This window comes from Fundulus heteroclitus, unplaced genomic scaffold, assembly GCF_011125445.2.
Source record: "Fundulus heteroclitus isolate FHET01 unplaced genomic scaffold, MU-UCD_Fhet_4.1 scaffold_36, whole genome shotgun sequence".
Classification (NCBI taxonomy): domain Eukaryota; kingdom Metazoa; phylum Chordata; class Actinopteri; order Cyprinodontiformes; family Fundulidae; genus Fundulus; species Fundulus heteroclitus.
In genome coordinates, this window is record NW_023396770.1 from 4,552,898 (window position 1) to 4,574,774 (window position 21,877).

The 21,877-nt window shown below is 39.9% G+C and overlaps 2 protein-coding genes across 3 annotated transcripts in view; both read right to left on the reverse strand.

Annotated features, from left to right (window-relative positions):
- The window catches only part of LOC110368380, a 718,672-nt gene that overhangs the window by 443,200 nt on the left and 253,595 nt on the right, over positions 1-21,877 (reverse strand). The window lies entirely within an intron of this gene.
- galnt14 (UDP-N-acetyl-alpha-D-galactosamine:polypeptide N-acetylgalactosaminyltransferase 14 (GalNAc-T14)) overlaps positions 1-21,877 on the reverse strand; it is a 235,686-nt gene that overhangs the window by 46,181 nt on the left and 167,628 nt on the right. Inside the window, exons 5-7 of the mRNA XM_012853687.3 lie at positions 19,174-19,239; positions 8,191-8,312; positions 2,723-2,810 (exon numbers count right to left, since the gene is read on the reverse strand). Of these exons, the coding sequence (XP_012709141.2) occupies positions 2,723-2,810; positions 8,191-8,312; positions 19,174-19,239 (276 nt within the window). The remainder of the gene's footprint in view (positions 1-2,722; positions 2,811-8,190; positions 8,313-19,173; positions 19,240-21,877) is intronic.

The window sequence follows — 21,877 nt, forward strand, 5'->3', positions numbered from 1 at the left end:
ATTGATTGCCGTTACCAATTGTAGAAGATGAGGATTAGACAGGCTAATAGCAAGAAACAGGAAGTACAAAGCTCTTAGGAGAGATTGGCAGCTGAAATGGTGAAGGGTGATAGAACACTGAATTATTTTCTGGCCATTTTGTTTCAGCGAATATGTAGCTATGCAAATCTTTCAAGCTTAAAATGAAGCCGCCTCTTCAGGATTTCTGCTTTATATGATAAATCACTGATGCTCAGATCCCTGCATGAACAGTCAGACATTAATTCAACCATTTATTATCTGGTGTGATACAATTCTGAATGATTTCCCCCTTTTTTTTTTTTTTCAAAGTACAAGTTCATGCATTTACAATGTAATTTATGATACTCGCAGTTAACTCAATCGATTTCCTCTCATTTCACTGGCAACTATTAGAGGTTAGAGGTGTTTGTGCGATACACATGAAACAGGTCAGCCAAGGAAGCCGGAGGACTGAATTTGATGGTTGAAGCACAGAAAATGCACAAAACCTCTCAGGTATCGGCAACTAATGGGATGGTTCCACATTAAATGGTGTTGATTAAAGGAGAAAGTCCAGTTCTAAAGATAGTTTTCAGCGATGTCTTCTATACCACAGCTGCAAAAATATGGAGAGAATTTTGTTCCATTATTGTTGTAAACAAAGAATACGTTTTGTAAATGGAAATAAATAAAATGTAACTTTGAAAAACTTTTTTATCAAAAAACAAAAAGGTTTTGAGAGTAACCTTGCTGTTTACTCAGGTTTTATTAATTTTTTAAAGTAAAACATTTTCTCATTCTTTTTATTATTTTTCAAATTGTATTTTTTCCAAATTTTTTACAGATTTTATATTTTTCAAATTTCTGTTTTTCAGATTGAGTTTAACGAATCACTCTTCATTTCTCACTCCTGACGCACACATTGACCAGTAAAATGTTGTCGCTGACATCCCTGCAGACCAATAGAAATGTGTCTCTGCGCCTCATTTCAGAGGAACGCCCGCCCCCAGAAGTGAAGAAAATGTTGTCTGTTAAACTGGAATAAAAATATTTTGAAACATTAATCATGAAAAAAAAATTAACAATTAAATCTGAGAAAACAGCAGAGTTACTCTCAAGTATTTCAAAGTTTAATTTCTGGATTGCATTTTGTTTCCTTCACATTTCCATTTACACAACGCGTTCTTCACTCCATACAAAAAGTGCTTTGATTCCACCTCACAAGAGCAAAACTCCTCCTGCTGTAGTTTTTCAGAATAAACGAGCTTACATCAATCAGAGGAGACTTACCAGGAACGCTTCACAGGGATTCAGCTGACAGACACACCTGAGCATCAGCAGTTTTAAAGAGACAGCATCAATCAGGACTTCAGTCCATTACAGACCTCACCTTCCAGAGCAGCATTTTAGGCTGATAATGTGCTTATTTTGATATGAGCAGCTATAAAACCCGATGTGATAGAGTTCAGTGTTTAGCTGCTGTGTTGGCGTCTAAAAATATAAATTTAAGACAATGAATTCATGTGAAAAGCATATTTGGGGGAAAACTGTATTTCTGGCTGAGAATGCTGCTGAACAAGACGAGATCTAAACACGAGATAAAGTTCCTCCACTAAAAAGCAAAGTCACAGTCTGTTTGTTTTCCTAATTTGTTTTGGTATTTTGTACATTTGGATTTAATTGAGTAATAACCCCCTCATAGCAAACCAATGACCGTATTTCATTAGGTATTAATGAGCAGAACGCGGCTAATGGACTAAGACGTTTTGTGTTTTTGTCAATGTTTTTACCCTTATTCTGCGTTGTGGCAGAAATCACCTGATTCAGGTTATAAAGGTTCTAATATTTACAAGTGGATTTACATGTCAGCTTTGTGAAGGCATAAAAGGGTGTTTATCAGTGTCAGTGGAAATCAACCAAATAAAAAAATCAACTTTAAAAAGACAATCTAATCAGATTTTAAATGCGTTTACGTTAATTATCTTTGTCAGCACTTGAATCAGCCTCTGCGTCCGAGTTAGCATCCAAAGCTTGTCAATCTTCAGAATAATATTCACTCAAACATAAAAGGTTGAATTAAAGTCGCTGGTTCAGCAAAATGTTTACTAAAGCCAACAACTCATATCTTGTGTCGGTTCATAAGTTCATAATGACTGTACCCTGCAATTTTTAATAATCTTTGTCACTGAAAAGAAAATTTAACTTCGGCTTTTTCATTTTTAAGTAAAAACTTAACTGGAAAGTCAACAATTTTACCAAGTAACACAATCTATACCTGGAAAAGCAAGCTGAAAGAATCCTGGATCATATTGAATGAATCTATTCAAGTCACAAGGTTGTTTTAAACATCTATGCTCGAGCTTTGCATTGTAAAAAAAAAATGCAAGAGAACCTTTGCATGGTTACTCGTGTTGAGGTGTTTGACTGTAGTGCACATTTCAAATATCCTATTGAAGGAAACAAACTATGCAGGGTCCATCGGGAATCCAACAAGAGAGGAAGAAAATAACACAGAGTGCTGGAAAGCTGAAAGAAAAATATTTCAAAGGCGTTTGAGCTGCGCAGCAGAGAGAGAGCAGGTTCATGAACCCATCATGAAGGGCCTGCTCATAAATCAGAAGCCCTCAGGGGTTTCTCTCTGCCATCAAAAGATACCCTGAAGGCACCTCAAAGCCATTTTTATTTTTCTGACTGAAGGCGGAAAAAAAGCATTTCCCCATACCTCCACGGAGATCCGCCGAGGCTGCCACATAGGCGAAGGTGTCCATGTTGATGATGTCGATGACAGGGCTGACCACACGAGTTGGATCCTGGGAAGAGAAGCCAAAAACAAAACACGTTTTCATGCAAAGTTCGGACTTTGAAGGGCAAACAGAGGATGAAATGCAATAAATGAGAGAGAAAAAAAAGAATGAACATATTACGACAGGGACAGAAACTAAATCAGCATGTAGTGCAAACGTGGCTCCGCTAAACGACATTTCCAGTCCAGCGTGTGCTCATCTGTCTGTGAACGTAAGCGCATACTCCAAGGTCGCCATAATGCTCACACTGGAGTGAATTTTCAGTCGTTTGGCAGCAATCATGCAGGGAGTAGACTTCCTGAGGTTAGAGTGACCGCGCTTTCTGTTCTTTTCAGCTCAGCCTCATTATATTCACTTTGACATTAATGTCAGGCTGCTGATGGACGACAGGAGATCTGCAGAAATCTGGGCTGGATTCACAAAGAGCAGAACTTTAGAATGTGGTCTTTAAATTAATTAAAGTTGGTAGGAAAATTACATGAAAAAGGCAGTAAAAACATAGAATACCCACAATAATAATAAAAAAAAAACATTGCATTTACAATCTGAACGGCTCCACCAATAAGCTCCAATGGTAACGACACATTTTAGTATTTAAATGTTGTTTTGGACAGATGCTTAAGCTGTAGGCCTAGAAACGTTCACTTAATTAAAGACAATGACATTTAATGCCTTTATTTAAAAAAGCAAGAAGCTATTTTCACAACAGCTGTGCACTAGTTTTTGTTCTAGAGTCCAGTCTTTTATATAAACTGTATATACCACAACATATCGCCATAATAAACTTCACCAGAAAAAAAAATCCACAGTAACCCGACAAAAGTGCTTCTAACCTTGAGTCTAAAGAAATCCTGTGTGTTCAATTTACCGTCTGCCTTTTATGCAGTTATAAATCCTTTTAAATACTTTATTTTCCGCACACACGCATCCACCTCTGATGTCATTGTTTGCTCTTTACAAGGATGAAAGTACAAATTTTCTGTCACACGTTCACTAACGCTGCCAGACGCGGGGCCCCCTGTTAAATCATGTGGCGTCCCTCTATTAGCTTGGTCAAACGGCTGGATGCGCCTTCAGCCGGTGATATTACAGAGCAGGTGGAGCGGTTCTGGACCATTAGCTGCAGGGTCAGCACAGGGGGACGTGGGCAGCATCCCGCCATCGCTCCAGCCGCATCGCAGAGCGCCGCGGCTGCCTTAATAGCTGTTAGGGTAATGACACTGTGCAGCACTCAGCGAGAAGCATTCCTGATATTAGTGTTGTAATTGGATGACTGTTATTTTCAAATCACTCCGGAGCAGTTTCTTAATTTTAGTCATTTCTTTTTTTTTTCTTTTTTTTTCCACCTAATTTAAAATGAGAACATCTGATGACTGAGCTGAGAGCATTCTGACCCCAAAACAATCTGCATCGTCCTCATCATCTATTATCACCCTCCTTCATGTCGCCGTCCTGTGTCAGCTCCAGTTTAATAGCTTTGGACCCATTTTTCCCACAACTTGTTCCCAGTACTCACCATTTTGTTAGGGTTTCCAGAATCTATCATACAGCTGGAATGAGAAATTTGCATCTCGTATTTTTTTTTTTCATGTCACCTTGGTGTGTGTTCGTTGGAAATACTGGAAATAATACTCCACAACTTGATTGTGCAGCTTTTTTTCTTAGCTGCTCACAATAAAAAAAAAAACAAAAGGTGTGCAATCACTTAGACAACTAACGTTCTTGAAATTTATGTTTTGAACCCTGAAGCTGAAATTTCACAGATATTCTGTGTTCCTGTGGTCATTCACGAGAGAACGAGAGAGAGAGAGAGAGAGAGAGAGAGAGAGAGAGAGAGAGAGAGAGAGAGAGAGAGAGAGAGAGAGAGTCCAGTAATGTACAATATCCTCCAAACGCCTCTACAATGAGTAAGACCTGCAGGACATGGAATATTCATCCCCCTGTGATTTCTTAATAAAAATAACTTTTTTTCTTAAACTGAGTGGGTGGAAGTGTTATGGTGACTTGTACAACTTGTAATTACTGCAAGTCTCTTGACTCATTTATTGCACAGTTTGTAGCACCGGGGTGATGTTTTAAACATTCAGCGCTTCATCAGAGAAATGAACAGCATATAAAAAGCTCCCACAGGCAGAAACTAACGGTGAGTTTGGGGGTACAGCACCCCCCCCCCCTCCCATCCATTCATCCATCCATCCATCTTCTTCTGCGGGGGCAGCAGCTTCAGTAGGGAGGCCCAGACGTCCCTCTCCCCAGCCACTTGGGCCAGCTCCTCAGGAGGAATCCCAAGGTGTTCCCAGGCCAGCAGAGAGACATAGTCCCTCCAGCGTGTCCTGGGTCTTCCCCTGGGCCTCCTCCCGGTGGGACGTGCCCGGAACACCTCACCAGGGAGGCGTCCAGGAGGCATCCTGACCAGATGCCCGAGCCACCTCAACTGGCTCCTCTGGACGTGGAGGAGCAGCGGCTCTACTCTGAGTCCTCCCCGGATGACTGAGCTCCTCACCCTATCTCTAAGGGAGAGCCCAGACACACTACGGAGAAAACTCATTTCAGCCGCTTGCATCCGGGATCTCGTTCTTCTTCCATCTATGGAAAAATATTGTGCATTTCTACTGTGCTTCCCACCATTGTTGATCCATTTTATCAACGGCTAACACCCAGAAACAGATGAAGAAGTCCCATGAGGGGCAGAGGAGCTGTCTATATGAAGCACGAATAACTGACCCCCAGTAAGTACAGTAGTGACTTAAAACAAAAGACAGGTAACTGATTTTATATACTGTACTTCCACTTCTAAATAGAATGAAAACCAACAACATCTGGAATCAGATCGCATTTTGTTCCCCTCGTTACTTTGGTTGAATCTGCCTTGAAATGCGGGGAGGAGGGTCCGAGGTCATAGGTTCAAAGTCTGGCCTGGGGTCTTTCTTCATGGAGTTTGCATATTCTCCCTGTGCATGATCAGATTCTCTCCTGGTACTCCGGCTTCCTTTCAGTCTAAAAATCTGACTGTTAGGTTAATTAATTGCTCTAAATTAACCGTAGGTGTGAATGTGTGTAGATGATTGTCCTGTGTGTCTAGGTTGTCCTGTGATGGACTGGTGACTTGTCCAGGGTGTACGCTGCTTCACGCCCAGTGATTTGATTTTTCTATGTCCTTAGAGGACAGGGAATGACCACGTGATGGGCCAAAGGCTTACTTCTCTGCACACTGACTCAAAAAAACAATACTGACTGCCCTGTTTTTGGAGCCTTTTGGAGATTCTAACGAACAAATCTTCAGCAGTGCAGACAGAAAGTCTGCATAGCATAGCAGGAGACTGAGTAGTATTATGATGCCATTGTTGCAACATGTAGTATTTTATATGTATAATGTGAAAGAAGTGTTACCTAATGAATACAGATATATCTCAGTAAGTTAGGATATGCCTTTAGATGAGGCTCATTTGTTAAATTAAAAGTACATTCTGAAAAATAACACCTTTGAGCATACATTAAACTGACATTTCCTTCTTAAAATGTTTCTAATGGTTTGATGGAATATTCTAATCTAAGAAATTAAACATCATGTTTTTATTAGCTGTAAGGGGGAAGATGTGTTAACAGAAACAAAAGGCTTGAAAAAAACATTACCCTGTGTGTAATTAATCTAGTTAATGTGTTTCACTTAGAGAACTGAATTACTGAGATGGATTAACTTTTCTATAATATATTCTAATTTATTGTATTGCCTTACTTGGTCCAGGTAAAAATAAGTCAGTATCTCAGAAAAAGGGCAAAAGAGGATGTTGCACATTTTTCACAACTAAAACAAAATGGCAGTAAAATTATCTAAACTTAATGATGAAAAGAGTATATCTCTTAAATTATGCAATGCCAACAGAGACTGAGTTATACGCAAAACTTTACGTCACGATGACTGAAAGCTACAGTATAGGAAGTAAGATAAGCCGAAATTCTGGTGATAGTTCAGCTCTCCATCAACTAGACATACAATTATTTTAAGGATGATAGGATTTCAGAGCGGTGTGGGGGTCTAGCTGTGTTTGCTGACCTGGATCAATACTTCATACATTTAAATCTAAATATATGACTATAAAGTGACCGGTACTGACAGTGACAAATGACCTGTTGTGCATTAAAAAGCAAGTACACAAGCTGTGAGAATGAATAACGATGATGTTGGCACTGCAGCCCAAACAAATCGGACTCTCAGGTGGATTTACTTATTGATTTTTGCTCTACCCAACGAGATCAAAGGTCTTTAATACCAACAAAGGATCTGCTGACTTGATGAATTGGTAAAATAAAAGACAAAAACTCTGGGACTGGGAGGACAGAGAGACTAAGGTGAAGAAGAACTTGAGATTGGCCTTATACGACAAAGGAAAGTACACAAATAAGATAAAAAAAAAAACAGTATAAATGAGAATGTTATGAGAACACGGTAAAGTCCGGTCTTTGAGGGCCAGTGTCCTCCAGTTTTTACCACATCTACACACCTGATTCACATAATTAGGTTATTAGCAGGACATGAGTGTGCTTCATTTTGAAAATATAAAATTAGAATTTCCTAAATAATTTACAGCAGATATGGCTACATTGGTTGGTTGGTTGGTATGGATGGATGGATGGATGGATGGATGGATGGATGGATGGATGGATGGATGGATGGATGGATGGATGGATGGATGGATGGATGGATGGATGGATGGATGGATGGAACAGAGTATAAAGTATGAAGAGAGTCAAACTAAAGGAAAGAGTGAGAAGAAATATGTTCAAATGAAATACATTTTGAAAATGTGAGGGTGTGAAGGTAAAGAGTTTGGGGAAAATAAAAAAAAAAACAGACCTGGTTAATGGCAACAGGTGAAGTTTTGTGATAAGTGTAATAACTGGAGGCGAAGAGAGTAGTGAAAAAAAACTGGAGAGATAGAGAAGGAGAAAGAAATGGTGTAAAAATGTGGAAAAAGTGACAAGTGACAAAGGACAAGACAGATAACAGAGGAAAGGGCAGTTAAAGCGAGACAGCATGTTGCAAGAAAGGCCACAAAGATGAGGAAGAGGAGACACAAAGGACACTGGACGAGCGAGAGCGGTGAAGGAGAAAGTGCAGCACTTATTTCTCAACGAGAGGCAATCAGAGTGACGGCTATTTTCACAATGAAGTGATTTCATTTCAACCTCCGGAGCAATCGCAGGCACCAAAAAACGCACTCGAACAAGTCGTTTGAGTGACTCTGCACAAGTTATTGGAGCTTGTGATCCCTGTCATATGGACAGGTTTCATACACGGTTCTAAACTCAATTAAAAAAGTTTTTTTTCAGAGACGTACAAACCATTGCAGCTGCATTAGTTAGCGTAAATGTTGCTGCAGCCCACCTGTTTGATCCTCTGCAGCAGGGGAGGCAGCCAGTCCTTGTTGACCTCACAGTGGCTGTCCAGGAAGGTCAGGACTTTGGCCCTCGCAGAATCAGCCCCTCGCACCCTGGACCGGATCAGGCCTGACACAGAAAAAGAAAGCAAAATCCTGTTTTTTAAGAGCTCCAGGCATCTCAAAGCTAATTTTTACATTATGATAAGTGGAAACAGTCAAATTTTGATGCATTTAAGCATCATTCTGAATTTCTTTTTTTTCATTTTGCCTACTCTTTCTGCATTAGCAAAGTTCATAGAGCATGATAGTTTAGTATTTGTGGGACACTAAAGCATTATAGAATATTTGTCAAGTGGAAATACAATTTTCTGTGCCCCACCTAAATATTTTTCAAAATAAACACTGCAAAACTACATGAAAAGCCTTTTAAAAATTTAGGGGAAGCCTCAGACTTTTTATATCCACATCTTGACTATAACTGCAGCGGATCTTGACTAAATCAGCTCAACCATATTTGTTTCACAACGGGTTTTGTGAAACTATTGACTGACTATTGAGCTGATGTGACAAGTGAATTTCTCCAATGTGAGATCAATAAAGACTATCTTATCTTATCTTTTAGTACCCAATGTGCTGGGCGGACATCTGATTTTTGCACAGTTTATTAAATAGTTCCAAATGCGATTTCACCTTATAAAAAGGGGAGCAGGTCAAACAAATGTGCTGATTTCCATTGCAGGACTCCTGTATATGACAAAGCTTTTGGTAATGAAATTTACCCTGTTTCATCAACATGTACCACTGTGCACAGCATAAATCAATAAAATGAAGAGAAAACCCATAAATATATACTCTTATTTTAAAAAAATATTCTCCTCTGCATTGGTACGGTGATCGACATAGAAAGAGGGAAAAAAAACACCGCTGCAGAAGGTTTTATTGTTAATCGGTCACAGCTGCAGCTCGTGAGAAAGTGCTGCACAGTGACACATAGGCAGTGACTTTTTGTAAGCTCCGTTACGCAGTGGGACTTTTTCCCCAGGACACATGTGCTGTATATAGTTAAGTATACAGTATATAGGGTGGGGGGGGGGGGTGGGGGTGGAAGACACCTCTGTGGGGTCCTGAGATGATTTATTGCTGATGTGCTAAAAAAATGTATTTAATTGATTGTTAAATCGATACCAGAGTATAACTTTACAAGATGCACAACATTTTAAAGCAGGGGGGAAGACTGTACTTTTTTTGGTAAGATTTCTTACAAAAATACAACTTTATAACAGTAATTTTATGTTTGTTCATTTATTTATAACACTGAAACGTTACAAACTGCATGCTTTGCTATTAAAGCACAAATTCTGCTTTCTCTACTGAAAAATCGTATGTCTAGGCCGACAGATAGTAAACGTACATACAACTTTCAGCAGCCCTAAAAAAACAACCATAAAGGCCAAGAGTGATCTTTGCAGGAATGGAACCATCAGCTTTGGAGGCGTTAGTGCCTTGCTGCGTGTATTGACACCTGATCCCTCCCTTTCACACTGTAGCTCGCCTCCTTGTTCTCAGAGACAGTCAGCAGAGGGGAAAATCGATGCAGGGCTCTTAGAGGCGCTGTCAGACATGGAGACAACCTTTTAACAGCCGCGTCACACTCTGCATGCACGTGTCCAAGAGGAAAGGTTTGCCTGTTCGCTTTTAAAGGACGGAGACAAGAAAAGTGACAATGGAGGCGAGTGTGTGTGTGTCGGGTGACTGCAGGTCGTTTTTAAATGCGTGTGTGTCTGTAAATGAGCTAGTTAGGGAGGTCTCCCTGATGGCGGCCAGTGTTCTCCTCTATTTGGTGTAAATGGTCTAATCGATACTCTCTGACACGCAGATACGTCCTGCGTGAATGTGTGCTTTTCGCTCGCTGTATCCGCACGTGCATGGATGGGCGTGCACGCCGCCGAGGGTCCATTGTGCGCGCGCGTGTCGGTGACATTGTACAAGAGGCCGTGAAGTTGCACGCAGAGCCGTTAGGCCGAGGCTCAGCCAATTAAAAATCCCATTTCATCCTCAATAAGGCTTTATTTTCTGGATGGATGGACCCACACACATAAAGGGGAGCCACACACACGCTGGCACAAACACTGATGGAGGAATAAAGTGACCGGAGTCGGCAGGCCTTTACGTAGATGCACATAAACACATTCAGAGCCGGCTGACTCGTGCAGCGATGATCTTTAATCTCTGCCGATAATTCACAGCTGTCCGCACTTCTCACTCTGCGCTCGTTCTTCTCCATCGACACAGACACATTCTAGGTTGATAGTGATGCTGCATGTGGAGTTATTTATTATTTGCAAAGGGACGTTGTGGAGAGATGTTTTGATTATTTAGGGTTTATTTAACCAGGAAGGCACCAGTTGTCTGCTGCCAGGAGGTCCAATCCTCTGTGATACGAGGAAAGCTCAACGGTCCCGAGGTTTCTAAGGGAGATTTGATTAAAGCAACTTTAGAAATAGTGACTGAGCGATCAGGAGATGTTTTATGTTTCTAAAGATTAAGAGAGATTTCAGATTAGTCAATGATGTTTACACTTTAACCATCACGTGACAAATTGAATTTTTAATGTTCAAAATACCAGTTACACCAATTAAATAATTTATGGGCCAGATGTTCAAAGAAAAGGCTTTGAAGCCTAATTTTGAAATAAAAGGGAGAATTAATTCAGAGTGTCAGAGCTGCCTTTGATGCACCAGCTTTCAACACCAGAACCACCACTATGGAGCAGGGAGAGGGTCGCCTGCTGAGGTCCGAAGTCCAGCTGCCGACTCAGTTATGTGACCGAATGGGTCACTCCGGGCGGGTGCCTTCTACAGAACCGCTGTCAGCGTAAGATCCAATAAGTTGGATACAACAAGGGTTCTTCTAAAAGATACTAAGTCATTAACCTGACTCCACCAGATGGATTTGCTCCGCATATCCATCTGGAAACATTCCGTTGAAGTAATTTTGGGAAGGGGCGAAAATACTGGTTAGCTGATTGGCCTATGTTGGTGATAGACGGGCCAAATAAACCAATCAGATCAACGAAGCATATGACGTACCAACAGCGACGACGAAAACACAACCACAAGCTCTTGCCGAAACCAGTCGGGAGAAGAGCAAAAACATCTTTTCCTCTGAGAAAAGCCTCCAGAGCAGTGTTTTGCTCTTCTTTCAGTTAAGAAATACTCTGTAATTACGATAAAACTTGCTCGATAGCCACGCTAACGCTAGTTTCATCGGCTGAAGCCGCCATGTTCTTTAGACTGAACTGTCGCGCTTCTCGTTGCGTCACACCTCAACCCGCCTCAAAGCCAACGCTGATTGGACGTTCGTTTGGTGAACGGCTCCAAATTTTCTTTAACGGAAAGTAGCCAAACTGATCTGCGAGTGAAACCTTGAAAGCTCGCGAGATCAGGATGGTCTCACGAGGCTACTAAGTCATGGGTTTACCCTAGAAAACTAAACGCTACAGATGAAATGGGATAAGGCCTGGTTCTGGACCCAGCTGGACAAAGCTTCTTGTCTGATAATCTTACAGAGATGTCACAGTTTAAACACATTTAATGATGTTTAATACTGTGCATGAAAATGGATCAGAACACACAACTTGAAACTTAGTAAAACATGACCCAAATCATTATTCATTCAGTCTTCTGCTGAGGATAATCTCAGAACTGTATGAAGTTTAAATCTGACTAAATCTTAAAGCTCTGACATCAAATCTGATGAACAAAACAGCAGAAAGCCTCTCACTGATTGTATTCACATATTCCTTTACTCTTCTTGTAAACTACTTCAGCCATTAACTCTACAAACATGTCTATCTCCTCTCCTTTTATCTTTGAACGGACTGGAGCAGATCTCAGCTCTTCCTTCGTCCGGTTCTGATGGAGTTTTTTTTTTGCTTTTTAAAAGTGTTTCCTCTTTCTTAGCTTCCATTTTTCAAGCCCCGGCACATTTTTACCCTTTTTTTCAAAGAATAATTTTATCATTTCCACCGTTTGAAAACAATATCTTTGCATCTTTGGGTTGATGTCAGTATAAAAGCAAGAAGCCACATGATTTATCGTGTCCTCTCAAGTACAAGCCATCTGTGGTTGACAGAGGAGAGGCACGGCACCAGACTGGTGTGTTTTTATGACCGTTAAAATGATAATCAAGGCGAAAAGCCTAAAGCCATAAACTATTAACAAGCCAGACAGATGAAACCTGCTCCACTGTGAGTCTGTCGCTGCACCATCAGCTTGATTGTGCTGTAATGAAATCCTTCAGCGGCAACATGTAGCACAAGCGTCCACTTACACCCAGAGACAAAGAGGTGAGGCGAAGGTAGAGCAGAAGCTTGAGAAGAAAGCAACCAAGCTGGAAAGGAAGATAGACAACGGGTGATGTCAACCAAACAATAAAAGGAAGAGGAGAGAGGGGATCACATGGGGCAGGGACACTTTAGTGGAGTGAACACTATTATTTTCGAGCTGTAATGTGAGTTCAAATGGCACTGCTCTCATCGAGCCTCAGCAAGCATGTTAAAGTGCCTTTTAAGTGTTTTCTTCTTCTCCTTTTCCCTGTGGGAAAACTACTGCGAACCTCGGTAGCGGTCTGTCTCTTTCCAGAGGAAGCTTCCAGAGCAAAGCAGAAATCTAATGCCTTCAAACACTTGGTTTAAACGTCTTTATCTGAGCATTTATTACTTTAAGAGGCGGGCTAGGAGTATGCTTTGTTCTGCTTTCTTAATACATTACCAGACAAATCTTATTTAACTTACAAGCTCATAACTTGTCTATATTCTGTGGCTTTCGTCTTGTATTACTGCCTAATTTTAGGACATTTATTTAAAAAGTATACTAATTTTATGTTCCTAACAGAGCACTTCGCTCTCAGACTGCAGGTCTGCTGGTGGTTCCTAGAGTCTCTAAAAGTAGAATGGGAGGCAGATCCTTTAGCTATCAGGCTCCTCTCCTGTGGAACCAACTCCCAGTTTTGGTCCGTGAGGCAGACACCCCGTCTACTTTTAAGACTAATCTTAAAACTTTCCTTTGTGACAAAGCTTCTAGTCAGAGTGGCTCATGTTACCCTGAGCTACCTCTATAGTTATGCTGCTATAGGCTTAGGCTGCTGAAGGACATCAGGGTCTATTTCTCTCACTCTGCTGAGTTCTCCTACTGCTCTCCAATCTGAAATGCTTGTTGTTATTTCAACTTTCAACTTTTTGTTCTCTGTCATTTATCTCTTCATAGAAGGTACACCTGGTCTGGCGTTCTGTTAGCTGTGACATCATCAGGGGAGGCAGATCATCCTCTATTACCATCTAACATAGAAAGTACTCCTGGGTCAATGTGAGCCTCTGTGCTTTCTGTGTCTCTGCTCTGTCTTCTCTAAGCCCCAGTGGGTTGAGGCAGATGAGCGTTCACACTGAGCCTGGTTCTGGTTCTGCTGGAGGTTCTCCTCCCCGTTAAAGGGGAGTTTTCCTCTCCACTGTCGCTTCATGCATGCTCAGTATGAGGGATTGCTGCAAAGCCATCAACAATGCAGACGACTGTCCACTGTGGCTCTACGCTCTTTCAGGAGGAGTGAATGCTGCTTGGAGAGACTTGATGCAACCTGCTGGGTTTCCTTAGAGAGGAAACTTTCTCACCAACCTGGAGGATCTGATTGAGTCTGACTTTGGAAAGAGACTTGAGACATTATGGAGAATGCAACAGACTGGAAAGTTCCAGAGTGCTTCGTTGGTGCCAAACTTGGCCCTGTATTTCACTAACACTGGAGATCCTCCTAATGATATCAAGGGTGATTAATGTTTTGCGTTTTCATGTTATTCACAGTAAAATAGTGATATAGGCATTATTTCCAGGAATAAGAGGAAACATCTGTTGTGATATATGTGACTAGACACCCCACATAGACATCCATGTAAATAGAACCCTATAAAAGGAGACTGTGAAGCTTTGATGTTTGGGATTCTAAGATGTGACTTTAAGTCTTGAAATTAAAATCCCCCTGCTGGCTACAGAAAGAGCAGCCTTGTCTCATCTCTACTTTTTTCCCAGGCCCTTCCAAGTTATATTTCTCCCACATGTGTTGTGAATTGCTGCTAAATAAATAAAGTAAAGTTTAATTGACCACTGATTTCTCATCAGTGGTCTAGTGGTACCGGACAGCTGGTTTGCAGCATTCATTTACAACAATTGGCCAAAAAACTGAAACAGCTGAGAACCTGCAGTTGGACAAAAAGCAAATTTTGATGTTTATGAACACAGTCATGGTGGAAGAGATCTCACCAACTATTCATGGATCATCATCGCCGTGACCACCACTGGTAGCCTTGGCCGTTCATGGCTCTGGAGCAGATGTTTTTTATAACACAGTGCCAAGGTGGAAAGACATCAGCAGCGACTTTAGGGCATAAAGTTTTGCTGCCAATCAATTTAGGATAGATTTTAAGGTAATTTTGAAAAGAAAATGCAATGCTTGATGAACTTTTAAACAAGAACTCCATGTCAGACTGTAAGGGCCTCAGTTTACTGAAAGTTGAGTGTGATCAGATTTGGTTAGCTTGAAGAAAATAATTTGTCTGTAAAACAAAAATGGCAGCAAGACATGCAGAGTTGCATCTGAGCACAGCAGAGATCTCTGGCCCTAATGCAGAGCACCATAATCGGAGGAAAGAAACTCATTTCAGCACAAACACCTGGCAGCAGCTGTAAAGCATGGAGATAGAGGGTCGATTACCTGGTCATGTTTTCTACCATTAACTCCTCTGCCTTGCTGCGTAATCCAGTCAAACGTGAGCTCATCTGTCTGAGAGCCCCAGCTTGGCTCCAACTCTATATCTATTTTTTCATGCAAACCCCCAGCTACTACATGTGCTGTACTGAGCTCTAAGTATCGCAAAATGACTTGCATTAGCTGACTGGTGCTGCGAAAAAAGCCAAGAATATTATTACTAAAACATGTTCTGTTTTCTTCTTTTTTTTTGGGGGGGGGGGGGTGGTGGAGAAATGTCAGTTTAAATGCGGAAACTATAAATATCGCTTAATTTGCAACATAGCAGCGAAAAGCATTTTGTTTAAAATATCATTTAAGCCGTTATCTTCGAAATAATTCAACATTTACATTAATTCATTTGAACATTTCCAGGTGGCTAATTAACCACACTGAGTCGTAAAAGTAGCAAGACACAATGTTTTCAAAGATTTTTCTGTTTACTGAAACTGGATTTATTGCCTTAATTATAGAGAAAGTACCCAACATTACCCACAAAGTTAAAATTTCAGCCATGAAAAGAACCTTTAGCGGTAAAAGGAGGACCTAAATGGCAGAAACCTTTAAAAGCTTGCCACCCCCACAGTGGGTTGGAATAAAATAAATACAAAAAAAAATAAAACCTGAAGCTTCTCTCAATCCCTGAGCTTTTAATACCAGCAGCTTGAACACCTTGAAAGCCGTGATAATCTTTTGGACGGATTAAACACGCATTTAAACCTTTTCTGTGGCCATTAGTAGTTTCAAGATGCCAGAGTGCTCATGACCCCGTCATTTTGTCAGGTTGTCAATTTAACTTGTGCATCGCTTTTGTTTCTATTCTGGATTTAAACCTTGAAGGGGGCTGGAAATAGATTTTTTTTTCCTCTAAATAAAAAGACAAGCATAGCTAACAGATATGACAACATTAACCTGTGAAATTAGGATAACATCCACATCTGCTAGAAATATATGAACTCAATGCTGGTTGTCAAAATTTGTTAAAGATTCTGCTCCTTAAATGTGTTTTTTTAGTGGCGATGATGCTTAAATAGATGGTTTCTAGAGATTTACTGGGAAAATCCGACAATTTTCCACCTGGCCCTGACAGGACAGAAAGGAAACTAAAATGTGACGCTCATCCTGCCCAGGAACACAGCGTACCTGTGGGCTTACCAACTACCCTTCAGTGCTCAGTGTCAAAGCTGCAGCCGATTAAAGTAGAGCCGGAGTTGGCAGAGTTCTCAGCTTCAGTCAGATGTTGAAAAATGAAGTCGGAGGAACAAAAGATCTAGGAGGCGGTTAAGAAGTAGATATAATGTGGAGGAATACTGGCTTTTACTTCAGAGAGAAAATTAGCCTTCTGCAGACATCAGAAAGTTGTCCTGTTTTAGCTTTTTTGAACTCTCAGTCATAGAAAATGCTGAATTTAGAAATGTTGACATCCTTTTGAAAGCCTGTAAAGCAGCGGTCTGCAAACTTTACGGTCCAAAAGAGCCAATATTGCCCTCAGTCCAGCTAAATGAAACTCATTTAGAACCCCTCATGGTGCGACCTATTGAAGAATCATTTTTCATCAATACCTACTATTGGAACTTTGTGGTCATTTTTAAAGAGCCACCATTTTATTAATATTTTGTAGGTTTTACAATAAAGAAAAATGTCAATACCTTCAAAAAATTCCCTTCTAATATGTTGATTTGTGGATATAAAGGATGTAAGAGAAAAAAAAAAGCTTACAGTTTCCATCCATGTGACAAAAAAAGCAGATGTAAAAAAATATATATATATTACTGACACTGTTTGAGTCATTCTGTAGTAGAAGTTCACTGCTATTATTCCATGAATAAACTACTTTAACCTGCATTTATTATACCAGAATTTAAAAACATTAGTTGGCTCTTTATCACTTTTAATCAAAGTTACTGAGAGGCATTTTGGAAGGTCCTTTTGGCTCCGGAGCCACAGGTTGCAGACCTCTGCAATAAAGGTAAGGTGAAGGTTTCTTTGCTCCAGGTAATACAAACAGAGACTGTTATTAAAATTAGAATAGTATAGAAATAGGAAGAGTAATAATGTTTATTGCCTCTCAGAGAGGAAACTTGTGTCTCAGTCTAGTAACGTTAACTGTGCTGATGTGAATATCAGCAAAATCCTCCTGTTACACACAGCATGGGCGTAGGTTTGATTTCAACTTTGGTAGGGACACTACTGGTCTCAAGTTTCATTGGTTTGATGTCATTGGTCCTACGCAGTATGCATGCCCCTATTTTTTTATACTTGACATGAGCATCAGGGGACATTTCGTTTAAAGAGAAAAGCAGTATTTTTTGCTACATTAATACAAATTTTATAAGCACTATATATATTATTGTATATAAATAAAAAGCTGCTCCTTAATTTGTAATTAAAATAAATTAGACATCACCTGAAGCACTGAAGGGCCAGCTGCTTCACATCCAAGCTGCCCTGCATCATTATTACTGGATATCTGTGTTTCCTATAATCATATAATGTTACTATTATACAAGTGTGTTTTTAGTATTAAAGGATTAAATGTAACACAACCTTTTATATCATCCTATGATACTTACTGTCTGAGTGTTAAAATACCTCCTTATGTCTCTTTTCATTTTTGGTGGCATTTTCTACAATCACAACACTAAGCATGAGCCTAAGTTTATTCAAATATAAAATCGCTTTTAACAATTATTAAAATAAAATATAACACTATCTTATCCGTAATGTAATAATCTCCAAAATAAACAGCCAGATTCAAGCATTTTTACCAGACACTAATATTTGTACTAATTTACTTATGGACTGTGTGGAAATCTATGTAAAATCAAACCAATGTGTTCCTCTGTTTGTACTTTATCCTATTTCCAAAAGTAGAAATAATTAAATAGCACTATTATTATGTTGAACCCTAATTATGCTTTCTAAACAAAAAATAGCAATGTTTAGGCACCATCTCGTATTGTTATACTCTATAAAACGAATAACACCTGCTATTTATATCTGAACCGCCTTAAAGGGATTTTTTGAAAGCTTACATTCTTTGCTTGTCGATTTTTCCAGCAGTCTTCAGAACTCCTGCCTGACACTGAATATTTTTGTTGATAAAATGTATTATACTTCATAATTAAATATTATTTTAAGATGCCAACGTTGGTTACTTACATTTCTTAAGTTCCACAAATGAAAACTACTCTCTCCTGCTTCTTCTATCGCCTGTTATAGCGTGGATAATATATATTTTTTAATCGTTGTAGTAACCGCAGTATTCTAGTGTGAATTAAATTTAAATTTCGCGCTGCAAGCATGCACGCACATGCACGCACTAGAAAACAACCAACCAGGGAGAGAGAAGGCGGGACTTAAGGCAAAACAACCAATGAGAGTGGAGTTAAACAGCACACAGCACAGTTACGTGCGCTGCTGAGTTAAAGCGACAGGAAAGACCGACTGGACACGCAGGCTGGCAGACGGAGCTGCAGCAGCAGCCGCCGCCAAGCAGCGGAGCTGCGAGAGGAAAATAAGCGACTGCTGTAACAACGCCGTATTGTAAATTATAAACATGTTATTCACATCGAATTATTGGTAGGGACATGTCCCTATGGTCCCTATACAAACCTACGCCCATGACACACAGTGTGACATCGCCTCTGCTCCTAATATAAATAATAATTAAGGAAAGCTCACAACAACAAGCTCAAAAACTATATTTTAAATATCGGTAGTTATAGTTCTTAAAGAAAGTAACAGCATAAATAAATAAAATCAATATTCGCTAGTTGGGCCTTTCCGAAGCCGAAGAGTTTTGCTCTTATCGATGTTTTACTATGAATTTGCTTTAGAATATGTAGTGCTTGATGGGAAACTGTGAAAAAAATACATTTAAAATGTACTCCATCTTTTATTTCAGCAAATGTCTTTCATTAGAAATTATTCATCATCATTTGTTACTTTCAATTTAGCTTCAAATTATCCCGATTTTTTTAGTATTGCTTTTGTTGGTTTTAAACCAACAGCCTTTGTTGCCCACAGTGGCTGCATGAAAGGAAAACAATGCCTGGCTTCTTTTTACACAGTGTTAATCTTTACGTTTTATACGTTATATTCACGGACATCAGACACATAAAACACACGACGACGGAGAACCGAGACAGCCAGAGGCAGGCGGGTTCCTCCCAATCCCAAACATGCCGCCATACCTTCTCTCTTGCTGTTGCGAAGACATTTCACTTTAGGCAGTTTGGTGAGAAGCTGGCAGTCGCTTTCTGAAAACAAAAAGAAGAGAAAACCACAGGTCATGCGAGGACTCCTCCAGGGAAGCGGGGTGCAGGGCGCTGGATGACGTCTGTCAGATCCCGGATGTTTGCAGTTCACTAAAACGCTCCTCAGCCGTTCAGAGCTATCAGCTCGATAAACTGGACCCGAGTCTAGATGCTGCGAGCTCCCTGCTGGATGGTTGGCTTAATTTATTAGAATATTTTTCACCGGAATATAAGTTTAAGATCGGTTCAAGGGAAAATCATCAGACTTCTATCTTGTCTCCATCCTTCCAGGCCGGCCGGCTGGCAGAACAGTCAGTTAAAGAGCAAACATACATTTTTAATGCATGTTTTTAAGGAATTCATGACTAAAAATAACATATCTGCTGATATTTCTGACTGCATCCAGCAGCTTGATTTGTTAGGGAAGTAAAAGCTGAACCTGAACATCCCTACGCAGGTCATTACGTTGTTGTCAGTTTTAGAAACTAAACCACAGAAAACGTTTTAGATTTTTCTCACAGGACGAAGGACCTTTTTTACGCACGTCCACGAGTTCTACCTCTGTTTGTTTGTGCAGCACATCAGTCCCTGTCGCTGATTGCAGCTATCCTCTGGCCTCATCTGTCTTGGTAATTACTTCACAGTCTAAACGTGGCACTATTTAACCTCCGTCACTGTGGTTCTCACTTCAGCCGCTTCTATCTTGTCTCCATCCATCCAGGCCGGCTGGCAGCACGGTGCCTGAGGAGGCAGGAAACGTGAGAAATGACATCAGCTGCTGGAGAGGAGGAGCTGCTAAGTACACACCATGAAAATCTGATCGTTCTTTATTTTGTATTCTTTCTAGGATAACTTGCTGAAAATCCCAACTAACTCATAAACTCTCATTTAAACCAAAGTTGGCCATTCTCAATGATATGTAGGTTGTAAATATCTCATGAAGAGATATTCTCTGATCAGGAGAGGAAAATAAATTCCATTTACTGAAAGATATCCTGAAACCTCTTTATTTGCTCAGTTTTTAATGACATTTTTTCAAATAATGTTTTAAATTCAAACTCAGTAGAACATAAAGTCATAAATCTATGTTGGTATTTTGCCGGTTGTTTTATTTTTATACCACATCAACCAATCAATGGATGAGTATTACTTGAGAAAATATTGTTGTTGTTGTTGTTATTATTATTAAAAGGTATGGCATGAAAAGCAAGTTATCAAATAATAAAAAAGGCAACATTGAGCCAGTAGTCTTGAATAAATAATAATTAAATAGACAAAAAATAAACAGTATTTATCAAAACTAATTATTGTTAGTATTGTTCTCTATAATAACAATAGATAATACAAAATGATACTACTTTTTTAAACTAAGGTTGTAGTGTTTACGGGGGTCTACAGGTCTAAAGTGTTAGAAACTCTGAGCTAAAAGCTAAATCTTTCTGTAAAACTGACAACACTTGAGGAGCAGATTGACTGTGACACACAGGATGAGCTGTGAGCTGAGATAAAAGAGATCGCTGGACTTCAGCCAGGTGTGGAGGATTTTGGTGATGCTTGTCGATAGAGGAGTGAAATAAACTGAGGCTTTTTTAAGACGAGTTCAGTGCTGCAAATGCCCGTTTCTCAGTGATATATCTTATTTTAAAAAAAACGTACATTATTTTCCTCAACAGTTAATAATCGCTGCTCTCAGACAGCTTAATGATTAACATTAATTAATCATGATAATAATGTTAATAACAATGTTATTGTCAGGATTATTCTCAGGTCTTATTCTATCCATCATTTATTTGGTCTTGCTGGAAGAGAAGATAAACGTCCATAGAAAGTACTCCTGGGTCAATGTGAGCTTCTGAGCTTTTTGTGTCTCTGCTCTGTCTTCTCTAAGCCCCAGTGGGTGGAGGCAGATGAGCATTCACACTGAGCCTGGTTCTGGTTCTGCTGGAGGTTCTCCTCCCTGTTGAAGGGGAGTTTTCCTCTCTACTGTCGCTTCATACTTGCTCTGGCTTTATCCGTTTCACAAAGCCCATTCCAGGCTCAGGAAACTCGTTAAGCCAGGTGTAAGTAAATTAGCTAAATGCGCGTCCCCAGCTGTCTACAAAAGACCACGAGGTAGATCCCAGAGTCACCGAAGCTACAATGGATCAGCTGTGCGCGCCATTCTCCAAACCAAATAAGCAACATCCTTTGATCAAGCCTTATGAGGAACTGAAACACATCAGCCTCAGGAAGGGAAACCCTGATGCCATTATAAAGGAAAACACATTTGTTTGGAGCTACTTATATTGCCAAAAATAGTTAAAGCATTTTCTCTGATCTGTCCGATTGTGACTCTAGGGGGCGCTGTTTCTCTGACCCTTCCATAACTACTGCAGTAGTAGAACAGTATAGTAGGATAAAACCTTTTCAGCAGACAGGCTTCGCCAAACAATGTTTACCTCATGCCAGATTTTAAAACTGACATTAATTATTGCTACAAATATTGTTTGCATTTAAAACACTAAGCATAGACTAAAACAAATTGAAAGACATCAATGTAGGATATCTGATATGCAATAAAATGACCTATTCATGATAGAAATGTAACAATTAACATAATATTCTTTCCATTAAAAGTTGTTAGGTCACTGAGCTTTATGGT